Below are 11,934 nucleotides of genomic sequence, written 5' to 3'. Positions count from 1 at the left end.
CTCCCGGCACGGATATCTCGCGAGAACCACGCGTCATTGCCACAAAAAGAGACGTTGATGGGAGCAATCCCCACCCTTCCCCCACCCTCGTTTTAAAAAGCTCATGAACCTGCCGCGAAACTCGTGATTTCTTTTACCTGTTATTCCGCCAAGGCAGTAGGTTATTTATTTTTAAAATTATTAACAATATTTTAAGATTTCTCTGATGTCATGTTTACCTGCCACAGCGCCTTTGGGTGGCGACTCGAAGTACTGTAAAAGATCAACAGGCGTGCTGCGGAAAATTATAGCCACAAATAGTCCAGATTTGTTTGTCTACCTCTGCCAACGGAGTACTGTACGTACTGTAGTGATCCGTATAACAATTCGATTCTCTTCCACTAGATAGCAGAAGATAAATTGGAACTGTGTATCGAAGTGTTGCCATTCAACATATTAGCTTTGTTTTTAACTAAACGGGCCAACATTACCCGTGAGAACATTTTCCAGGAGATTGAGACGAGAGCATGTCTTGTGACATTTCTTGTTTGGTGATGTTCCATGTGCATGGATTAAAATACGGTATTTCAAATATAAATACCACACAGGCAGCGCAATGGGCTGACCGACTTCCTCTCACGTCCCTAAAACATGCATATTCAAAATAAAATACTGAATTACCCATGAATGTGAATTGGAATGTTTTTGTTTGTTTTTTTTTTTTGAGGGGGGGGGCTGTGATATAGCTCACCTCGCTCAATCAGATGGAATAAACACAAACTCACCCGTGACCCTGATGAGGACAAGCACTATGATCTTTATATTCATATTGACTTGTCTACACGTCCCCAAAGTATTTAAATATTACATATTTATTCAAAAAGTTTAAAATGAAATTAGATGTACAAAAACTGCACTTCATTTTATTCAACATACCGCAAAGTTAAACTTGCAGAACCCATACAATTGACATAGCTCAACACAGCAAATAGAAGTGTTCATTGAAAGTGACCAATGCAAAAAAATTGATCCAATTTTGAGTGCAACCGTCGAGTTTAAAGGACCGCAACTTGTACTTATTCATAGTTAAATTGTAATGTCAACATCTTTAATCACAGAAGTTGGTTGGTTTACAAAATGGTATAGTGTACTGAAAAGGTTTGCAATTTCTTCACATTAAAGTAAAATCTGCTTGATCAGATCAAAATCTATATCTTGTTATGGTGAATCTAGAAAATCTACTGATTGTAGTTAAATTTTAAATTTGTAGCCGACTTCTACTGCCTGGACTCTGAATTTGTCATAAAAACTCAGAATAAAGGTTAGAAAACAAGCAACAATGGAGAAACAAGAGAGATGTTTTGACTTTTCTTTTAATAAAAACAACATACAAGTTGTGAAGCTATCTCATTTTCATCAAAATTTCATTGCATCCCCTCCCCAATCAATTCTTTCAATGATAGCATGAAATGGCCAGATAACCAGTCTTTATTTTGCATTGTGGACATATTTTGAGGCAGATTTAAAATGTGGTTGTCCAATCTGGATACATTTTGAAGTCATTGCAGACAAACAAAATCATGCAGTTTCCAATTGGATGGGCTGGGTTTAGTGTAAAAACTTGTTTCAAATCCCCCAAATCTGCAGGAAAGTGAAAGGTACAATATTGTCAAAATACATCATATATTATTTCTTGATCAACCCATGAAGCAATGCAGATGTACTCATCCTTTTCAGTTAGAACAAAAGGAAACATGTATTAGTCAACTAAATTCATGTTGTACAGGCTTACCATATAATGACACATTGTCATAGCTCCAGTATAAATAATTATGTGAATAAAGACGACAAACAGCTTGAGTTGAAAACTGAGTGACACCACAGGGCCCACCCACTTCTGTGTAATAAAACTATGGGGTGTATTCCAGATGACCTCATCTGTTTTGAGATACTGCTATGTACCCGGTCACCACAAGGGGGTGCCCCAGACTCGTCTTTCATAGCAAGTCCATGAGGCGAAGCGACGTCAGGGGTCAGTTTTGTCCACTGGTTGTCCCATAAGGATTACCCTCCATGAGCACAATGAGTCCAGCAGTCGCTTGCGCCATTCTAAAGCTCCCCAATCCAATCTGGTTCCATCATTTGAGGAAGATCAAATAGAAAGCCATGACCACACAGGAGATGGCCACAGAAATATGGAGCCGTGTCCCAATGACTGCAGCTACAAAGAAAATCAAAATTGGACATTTACAAATTACAACCACAGAATGAACACACAAACTGATTCTTACTAAAGCGGTTCCAAGTATCAGAGGCGAATTCCTTGTGTTTGATATATTTGGCAAAATAAAGCGAATTCTAATTCGGATATTATTCAAGGCAATCAAAACATAACATAATATAGTGGAACCTTGAGAGAACGGACTAATAGAGAAGGGCAGGTTGTCCAATATGGCCTATTATCTGTTACACTGAAGCATTTTTTTACTGCACATCACAAAATTATTGTATTGTAGTTTTTTGTGGATTGAAACATTCTGTCCTGTATATGGTTATTAATAAACCCCCCAAAAAAATGAAACTGTTGGAAACTTTCACATGGAGACTGACTGACAACATAGTAGTGAATTATTGAAAAATGGCTTAAAACTCTTTTTGACCTTGCAACCTATCTGGATTTTGTGAGCAGGGCTGAACAAGGCCTATGGCTGAGGAGTATACCCCAATTCATGCAATAACCATTTGGTGGAACAGCACTTCCTTGTTCATAAACAACTTCACCCAATTCTACCAGTACACTGTAGTGTACAACTGAACAAGAAACACTACCTACAACTCAAATAAAAACACATCTTCCCTGAACCGCTACATTTTCAATTATTATTATGTAATGAATGGACTTAATTGAAGAACAGAAATTGTCCATAGGTGGGAGTGTGAATCATTGTTTATGTGCCCTTTGATTGGCTGGCAACCAGTTAAGGATGTGCTTTTCCTCCTGCAACCCTTGTGGGGATAAGCGGCTCAGAAAATGGATGAATGGATGTTCTGTTGTACAAACAAAGCTCATTGCAGCCTGGATGGAAGTTAGAAAAGTTGTTTGGATGCATCAGCCTCAAATATCCCTACCACACATCACAACACTCTTCACCCATCAATTACCAGTTCCTTGTTTATAAATAACTTCACAATGTTCTACCAGTATAGCATGCAAATGCCCATGAAACTATCCCCACAACTCAAAAAAATACATCTGCCCCTAAGTAGTGTATTTGACGACTGTTGCATCAAGTACGTATGATACCAGTACCGTGTCAAATTATTTTTATGTTATGTTAAGAGGGTGCTAATCCCAATGTTATATTGTTTTACAAAGTCAGAGCCTACCATGTAGTTACAAAAAAAAGTTTCTCTAGAAGTTTCCCTCAGGCGAATGGGGAAGAAGTGTGTCACACATTGCTGCTCTGTGCGTTTATGTGTCAGGCGGAGCGGCTAGATGTGCGCATCTCCGCACAGCCAAACATTAAGGATCAGTTAAATATTGAGTACTGTATTTTCACAAATACAAGGCGCACTTAAAAGTCTTAAACTTTCTCCACAATGGATGGGGCACCTTATAACGGAGAGCACCTTATCTGTGCACCAACGTCCAAAATCTCTAACTGACTGGGAGCATTTCCTGCCGACACGCTGCTTATACAAGGGAAAAGGGGACGTGTGATAGGACAGCATGTGGATGTTACCGGGGGAGTGGGAGAGGACGCTAAAGGCATGTACCCCAGAAGGTTATGTGTACAGTATGTGTATATGTTTTGTGCTGAACATCATTTTGGTTAAGGACCCCCAAAAATGCCACCAAAGACGACACGCTTACAAAGCAGTTTAAACCGAAAGCCATCAGTTACGCGGAGAAACATGGGAATTGAGCAGCCGCGAGAGAATTCAAGATCAACGAATACATGGTGCTAAAGTGGAGGAATCAGGAAGACAAGCTTTGCCAAGTCAAGAATATGAAGCTGAGTTTCCGTGGAGACAAGGCGAAGTAGCCTGATTTGGAAGAGTAACTTGAGGAGTGGATTAATGATCAAAGAAGAAAGGACAAACGACAGCAGTAAAAAAAAAAAAAAAAAGCGCAGTAAATGAAGTCGGAGTTTGCAATTATTCCAGGAGGCTTGAGGAAGCAACTTCAACCGCTGGACATCGGTGTAAACAGGGTGTGTAAAAGGAAGTTACGCTGAAAAATGGCGAACAGAGCTTTATTAAGAATGGGAGGCAGCCCCCTGCGATTTGTGATTGGATTGTGGATGCTTGAGCTAACGTGTCTGCTTCCACTGTTGGTCGAAAAGCCGGCATCAGATCTGATGAGCCACACGACAACGAGACTGACAATGACAATGATAAGAGGGAACCTGGCCTGTTTGATGGAGAAGTTGCAGAAGCAGCTGTTCATTTCGGATACAGAAGATGAGGACTTTAATGGATTTATGGATGTGGATTAATCAAAACAGTAACACGAGTACGTACATTGTTAAATACGTTGATAAAGTACAACCGAACTCACTCTTCATATTGTAAAACACTTCTATAAAGTATAACCGAACTCAGTTTTGCCCCCTCTGGATTTTTAAATAGCGTGCATGCAGGCTACCGTATATTTTAAGCTAATGTCGCCATCTAGCTATGTTTGGCAGAACTAAACATGTACCAGTAAATAACAGTTTAAGTGAATGTTTTGCATTAATTATTTTTTCGCTCATCAGTTTGGTTGTTTGGTTGTCTACTGGTTGTGCTGTTCTGTTTCATGTGGTGTAAGGATTTTGGTTTCGTGTGACATCATGGGTGAGGATGGCGTGTTGACTGGTGACTTGATTGGAACGGCTGTAGTAGGAAAAAAAAGTATAAGCTCGCTCTTCTCCTTGTAAAAATAAAGATACAATTTTGCCACCCTGTCTCGTGAGCGCCAGCATCCCTGCGCCCAATAATATGGTGCACCATGTGTATGTGTTAAATGGTGAAATTTCCCCGCAACCGAGAGTGCGTCTTTTAATACAGTCCATCTTATAGTTGCGAAAATACGGTATTGTCAATTTATCATACCCGATAACTGGCCCCGTTTAATCTGTAGTTGTTGCAAAATATTGTTCGTAAACAGTTTTACTGGTAAACAAGGTGTTCATTAAAAGAGGTGAACAATACTGCAGGAAGCCAATGTTGAACAGTTTTATAATATGGAATTAAAATGGGGGGCACGGTGTAAAACTGGTTCGAGGGTCTGCCTGACAGTTCTGAGAACCGGGGTTCAAAACCCGGCCGCGCCTATGTGGAGTTTGCATGTTCTCCCTGTGCCTGTGTGGGATTTCTCCAGGCATTCTGGTTTCCTCCCACATCCCAAAAACATGCAACATTAATTGGGGACTCTAAATTGCCCATAGGTGTGAAACCGAGTGTGGCTGATTGTCTATATGTGCCCTGCGATTGGCTGGCAACCGGTTCAGGGTGTACCCCGGCTCCTGCCCAAAGCAGCTCGGATATGCTCCAGTACACCCGCAACCCTTGTAAGGATAAGCGGCTCAGAAAATGGATGGACGGAAGAATTAAAATGACAGTCTCTATAATTGATTGGAACCATCTATTATTGCTGTCAAAATGAGAGACACCTACCTTTGTAGAAGACTCCCCACACTCCTTTCTTCTCTGACAGCAACCAGCTGTTGAGGCGAGGAACCTTTTTGAAGTATGCACACGTGCAGATGAAGAGCAGCCCAAACACCAGGATGCCATCGAAGGAGTAAACTATGGAGCAGGGGTCAGGGATGAGAATGACCAATTTGGAAAAACACTGAAAATGTCTTTCGAGTGGGGGGTGTATTTCCTCGTGGATATTTTTTGCTCCTATCGGAACACAGAGCGTACAGCACTTTACCGGGAATGTCCACTTTTTGTATGTGTTCGGTTAGACATGTTGATACCTATCTGCACGGTTACACTTTTTTCAAGCCATGCCGTCTGAAACAGTTTTTGATTCCAGCATCCTTGTCAATTGCCCTCGCTCGATCTTCATCCTTTTTTTCCCCAACACTTTCGCCATCGTAAAACTTGGAAAACACCGTCGCTCAGTTTGCGCGAGCGATGTCCCACGCGCCATTACTGCTAACTAACAAGTTACACTGCGATTTCTGAGAACCGAGAACACATGTACATGGCAATGGTGAAACTCGATTAACCACTAACACGTTATACCGTATAACTCTGTTGTCCAATCGAGTAATCTGCCGCAAACAATTTTTTATGTTTATGTCGCAAAATGCAAATATTTACACTACTGAGCAAGTTAGAACGGCATATGATAGTCGTGCTTGCTTATACAGGCATGAGGATTTCGTCAAGTATGGTAACCGACCTTTCGGTTCCGTTGATTTTTGTCCTGGGAAACGGTGGGAAACGCTTTTTCGGTTCCCATTGATAATGCTCATGGGAACCGGTTTTTACATGTACTTCAGAATAAAGCCTTAGCAGGCATGAGCATTTTGTCTTTTACGCTTAGCAACCGACACGTTTGACTAGCGTTTGAGTGACCCGGATATGAATAACTCGACCTTGCGCATGCGTAGCGCAGAAGCGGAAACCGGTGCTGTTTGTAAACCACACTGACAAAGATGGGCGTTTTAATCATTAAAAATAAAGGGGTTCATGTAGGTTCGTTTTGTACAGATTGTTGTATTTCGTTGAGAACTTGTTTTACATTCCGCACATGGGCAAATTTTATTAAAAGTAAGCCCTGAGATCTGAGAAACAGACTTTCGGTTCCGTGTTTTCTCAGGCTGGGTAACGACACGGTAACGGAACGATCGTTTCCGTAAAATGCTCAGGCCTGTTATACTAGCTCTAAACTGAACTTGCAGCTCGGAGCACACCACCGAGAGGTAGGCGCACGATTTGTTTTGGAATGAAACAAAAATACATAAATAACTAAGTACCCTGGCCAGATTAAAAAAAGAAAAAAAAATCACAAACGCATTGGGGAGAGCATGAAAACTTCATACACTGCTACTTACTTGTAAATACGATATTGTGCCAGTTGTGTCGCCTTGTTTCATTTATAAACGGTGATTACTTTTAGGCTCTCCATGTACCGTAACTTAGATTTATGATTGCATAAGCGCGACTCTCATACATTTTCACCTGAACAGATCTGACAAATATTTTTGATGAGAAAATAGCAGTAGTCTGCATAGGTTGAAAATATATTGTATGTTATCAGTTGGTCGAAACTGTCAGTTATCCGATTTCAAACAAGTCTTGAGCAAAAAAACAACAACAACAAAAATGAAGTGAGCGCGTTCCAGGCGATCGAATGTGGTTCACATCTACAACTTGAGACCAGTCTTGGTTGATAAATAAGTTGCGCAGCCTTAGTTAAAATAACTATGCCGGGAAAGCTCCCGGGCCACGTCAACAGCTAATTAACGTTAGCTTTCGTGAGGTGAGGTAATGACTCGAGTGCTGACATTTCTTCAACTCGCGTTTCAATAAACGACACTTACCATTTGTCATGTTCGCAGTATCCTTTTATCGACCTTACGTAACTGTTAACTTATGTCAATCAAAAAGCCATCGTGTGTTTTGGAAGAGGGAAGCTAACGAAATCCACTTGGAAGTCACAGGGTTGAAACTTCCGGTTTCAAACCTCCGTTTACTTCTTTGCGTTTCCTGGCGTCCGTAGCGTACGGCTGCCATCTGGTGGAATTTTCGATTCACAATATCATGTGTCACACGGGCAGGAAAAAAAAAATCTTTTTTTTTTCCATTTACAGGAGAATATATACCAGATATCGTATCGATCAATTTTTTGGGATAAATTTCACATGAGCTAACATAAACGTTATTTGGATATACCGTCGAAGACATTCCCTTGTAACGTGTTTTTAACACTCCGTCAATGACACGTGACAACGTCACTGTATCTGACGTTTTCACCAGTGGCAAGATTGCAAATAGTAAACAACCCTAGTCACTCAATTTCGTGTAATGTATTACTTTAAAATTGGCCCGGTGGTGACGCCATAATATATATATATACATATTTTTATAAAAAGAGCTCTTGGTGTAAAAAACAAACAAACAAAAAAGACATGGGATGGAATGGAATTTCTTCAGTAAATGTAGAATTCAAATATTTTTTTTGTAGGGCACAATGAATGCACCTGCCGAATCACTTCTCAAATACGATCGCCCAATTTTAGTTCCCAAAAGTGCAGATAAAAAATCGGCAAAGGTAAGTAGTGCCTTTCTCATGATGTGAACGTTATAATCTTTGTAAAGGCGGGCACCCGTCCATCCATTTTCCGTACCACTTATCCTTATTAAAGCTACTGTGGCGCTGAACACCGGGGAGAGGCGGGGTACAGCCTGAACCGGTCGCCACCCAATCGCAATGCACATAGAAACACAAACATTCGCACACATATTCACACTTGTGAAACAATCGGAGTACTCGGCGAAAAACCACGCAGGAACTTGGAGAAAATGCACACTCCATACAGGCGAGACCAGATTTGAAACCCCGTCCTCGTACCTGTGAGGCAGATGTGCTAACCAGTTGAACACCGTCCCACATAATGGCATGCAGATTTTAACTTTTAAGTATACATAAAGTACCCTACTGTTGGTCGCTATTGGTGAAACTGCAAGATGTTGTCATTCTAAAAACTGGACTGAGCGAGTGAGTGAGTGAGCGAGTGAGCGAGTGAGCGAGTGAGCGAGTGACTGAGTGAGTGAGCACTTTTTACTTGTTGCATTTGGTGCCTGGAACTAAAATGAATCTTACAGACCAAGGATGCACAAAGTGTGGCCCAGGTGCCACATACGACCCACTCGGTTCTTTAAATCAGACTACCAACTATACTGTAGCCATAGCAGTAAGAGTCCTGAAATATTTGTTGGTTTAAAAAAAAGTGGCATATAAAGTGGACAGAACAAATACATGCTCACCTATTTGTTGGCAGAGAGTGTATAATTGGCGTGTATATCCACTTATTGAGATATTTTTTTCTGTTGGTCTGCAGTGAGAGTTTTCAAATGGAAGATACGTGCCTTGGCGCAATAAAGGCTGCGAATCAATGACCTAAGCAAAATTCTGTTGCAAATTTGGACATTAGCATCGTAACAGCTTTGTTGTGAACCTGACTCTGATTTGTTAAAGTGAATAGAAAACATTTCTCACCTCAGGGACAACCTGCAAAAGTCCTCAAGTCGAAACCTCAACAGCGTCCGGTCTCTCTGCTCAGTCCTCGAAAATCCATAACCGCCACACTTGATGACATTAAGCAGAAAAATGAGGACATTCTTAACCTCATCTTTCCACCCAGGTATCCAAATTTATCTTCAGTTAGTGTCACTAGACAGCGTTATTTATTGTCGCATCCCCCTGACAGGAGATGGGAGGAAGCTAACAGAGAGTGGGTGCAAAGAGTGTGTAATGAACCCTCCACTCGTGTGGACGTGGTTAACCTCGAGGAAGAACTGGACAAAAAGCTACTGCAAATGCGTGCCATGGAGACGGGAATCTGCCCGTTGCGAAGGCAGTTATACACAGAGTGCTTTGGTAAGAACTTTTTGATGCCTAAACTTCTGTTTGTTGTGTGTCAGTTTTATATCTACTTTTGTCATTAGATGAGCTGATCAGACAGGTGGTCCTCATATGTGCTGAGAGGGGTCTCTTGTTGCTGCGGGTAAGAGACGAGATCCACATGACCATTGCGGCCTATCAGACGTTCTACGAGAGCAGTATGGTGTTTGGCATGAGGAAAGCTCTGCATGATGAACAGGACAAGGTGGCCCTAAAGAACAAAGTAAGACTGGATAACTACACTACGCAGGAAGTTGAGGACATTTAGTTTTTGGATGAAATTTAAGGATGAATCAAAAATGCCTTTGAAGGTGAATTTAATTTGGGCATCATACGTGATGCAGCCCTATGGGGGGCACAAGCCAGTGGAAACTGTAGGCCGGTCCCAAGCCCGGATAAATGCAGAGGGCATCCCGCTTAACATTTTTCCAAACAAATATAAATGTTCACCTAAACTTAATTTCATACTGGAGTGGTCGTGGCCCGGGTCAACGACATATACCCCCAGCACCATCAACTGCAGGGCGCCGGTGGAAATTCAGCTACCGTGGGTTGAAGATAAAAAGGTTCTTGGGTGGAAAGATAAGGTGAAACTGCAGAGCCGCGAACTGAATGTGGGGACTTAGAATGTTAGGACTATGACTGGGTAATCTCAGGAGTTGGTTGACATGATGAGAAGGAAGAAGGTTGATATATTGTGTGTACAGGAGAGCATGTGGAAAGGGAATAAGGATAGAAGTTTCGTGGCAGGGTTGAAATTATTTCACCGTTGTGTTGATGGCAAGAGAAAGGGAGTTAGGGTTATTTTGAAACATTGAATAGTTGGACAAAGGTTTACAGGTCATATTCAGTTTACCTGTAACGTATAGTTTGTAACATACTGCATTTTAGGTTTATCATGAAACTCCACCCAAAAGCAGAATATCACAAGGTTTTAGTGAGTAGTTTGATCGGCAAATTTACATTTACCTGCTTTGTCTCATTCAGCTTTCTGATTTGGAAAATTTAAAAGAGGAGTTGAAAGAGCAACTGGATCACCAAAGAAAGAAATGTGGGGAAGTGGAAAAAATGGCGGCTGAAAAACGGCAAGCGCAGGAAAAGCAGCACACAGAGGAGATTCAGAGCCTGAGGAAAAACAACCAGCAGCTCAAGGTCGTGTATCCTGATAACGCAGCTACAATAGTGTTGTCTTGTAACCGTGTGACTCATTTTCAGATTCTTATGTCCTTCTCTTTAGAGCCAACTGGAGGGTGCCCTCACAGGAAAGAAGTAACTTCACCTACGTGGACTGAATTGTATCAATCCAGTGCTGAACATCACAAAATTCATTTATTTTTACGTTTTGAGGGCATCACACTTATGAAGTTATGTAGCTCTAAAGCTGAAAAGTTATCAACCAAGCACGACTACAATGTGTCTACTTTTTAAAAATGAGCAATGACAGAATATTCAGCCCCCTCCAAATGTATTGGAACAGCAATGTAAATTCCCGTTTTCATTGTATATTGATGATATTTGGGTTTCAGATCAAAAGATGAATAGGAGACAAAAGTTCAGAAATCCAGCATTTATTTCATATTTACATATAGATATGTTAAACAACTCTGTAACCAAACACCATGAAAGTGAGCAAAAGTATTGGAGTAAACTTAAACTGAGTAACTTAATATTTGCAATAACTGCATCTAACCTGCATTTTGCCAATTAGTTTGGATGCATTTTTGTTTAGCTTGCCAGACAAATTCAGAATGCTACCATCACGAGCTACATCATCGATTCAGACTAGTGAGGCCATTCCAGTGGCAACCATGCAAGCCCAAGCTCAGACATTACCTCCACCATACTTTTTATAATTTATAGAAACGTCTGATTTAAAAGTTTTAACAATCCAAGCAACATTTACCTCGTCTGAATGATTCTTATTTGACTGTTCTCTTTTGCAATGTGCAGATGACTTTGTTACACTTTTTTTTTTTTTTTTTTACTAAAACTACATATATTAACTGATACTTATTGAACAGTTGTAGGCATGTCACTTTATTGTCTTTTACAGTAACTGAGTATCCAGTCAATAGTACCATAAATCAATGTTGTCATTCACAATCACTAATTTTATACGTATTCTATATTCAAATGGATGATTCTAGATTTCCTTTGTGACAATTTACGTTCAATTTAAAGACTATTATGTAACATTTAATTCACACATGTTTGCCCTGAAATCTTTTTGCATTACATATCCTGTGAACTCTATCTTGTACCATTTTAAAAACATTTTTTACACCAGCATTTCCCTTTGTTAATGAACTGCCTTCCATCATTTTTAT

The 11,934-nt window shown here is 40.6% G+C and overlaps 2 protein-coding genes across 2 annotated transcripts; one reads left to right on the top strand and one right to left on the bottom strand.

Moving 5' to 3' along the window:
- Positions 1-1,336: 1,336 nt before the first annotated feature.
- On the bottom strand, positions 1,337-7,683 carry tmem167b (transmembrane protein 167B). Its single transcript, XM_061831991.1, has 3 exons — positions 7,524-7,683; positions 5,641-5,772; positions 1,337-2,200 (listed from the first exon to the last, which is right to left on the bottom strand). The coding sequence occupies exons 1-3, from the start codon at positions 7,531-7,533 to the stop codon at positions 2,118-2,120; spliced, it is 225 nt and encodes a 74-aa protein (XP_061687975.1). The 5' UTR covers positions 7,534-7,683; the 3' UTR covers positions 1,337-2,117.
- Positions 7,684-7,865: 182 nt separating this feature from the next.
- LOC133507191 (axonemal dynein light intermediate polypeptide 1-like) lies at positions 7,866-11,921 on the top strand. Its single transcript, XM_061831990.1, has 6 exons — positions 7,866-8,254; positions 9,208-9,347; positions 9,414-9,583; positions 9,652-9,830; positions 10,595-10,759; positions 10,845-11,921. The coding sequence occupies exons 1-6, from the start codon at positions 8,174-8,176 to the stop codon at positions 10,878-10,880; spliced, it is 771 nt and encodes a 256-aa protein (XP_061687974.1). The 5' UTR covers positions 7,866-8,173; the 3' UTR covers positions 10,881-11,921.
- The last annotated feature ends 13 nt before the right edge of the window (positions 11,922-11,934 follow it).

The sequence above is a fragment of the Syngnathoides biaculeatus genome, chromosome 10 (assembly GCF_019802595.1).
Source record: "Syngnathoides biaculeatus isolate LvHL_M chromosome 10, ASM1980259v1, whole genome shotgun sequence".
Taxonomy (NCBI): domain Eukaryota; kingdom Metazoa; phylum Chordata; class Actinopteri; order Syngnathiformes; family Syngnathidae; genus Syngnathoides; species Syngnathoides biaculeatus.
The sequence above is the reverse complement of the archived record's forward strand: the minus strand, read 5'-3'. Positions and strand labels throughout refer to the sequence as shown.

Coding starts and splice junctions, on each gene's coding strand:
- tmem167b (XM_061831991.1), bottom strand. Junction 2,201..5,640: donor GTGGGGAGTCTTCTACAAAG/GTAGGTGTCTCT, acceptor TTTTCTTTGTAG/CTGCAGTCATTGGGACACGG.
- LOC133507191 (XM_061831990.1), top strand. CDS start 8,174: ATGAATGCACCTGCCGAATCACTTCTCAAATACGATCGCCCAATTTTA. Junction 8,255..9,207: donor CAGATAAAAAATCGGCAAAG/GTAAGTAGTGCC, acceptor TTCTCACCTCAG/GGACAACCTGCAAAAGTCCT. Junction 9,584..9,651: donor GTTATACACAGAGTGCTTTG/GTAAGAACTTTT, acceptor TTTTGTCATTAG/ATGAGCTGATCAGACAGGTG.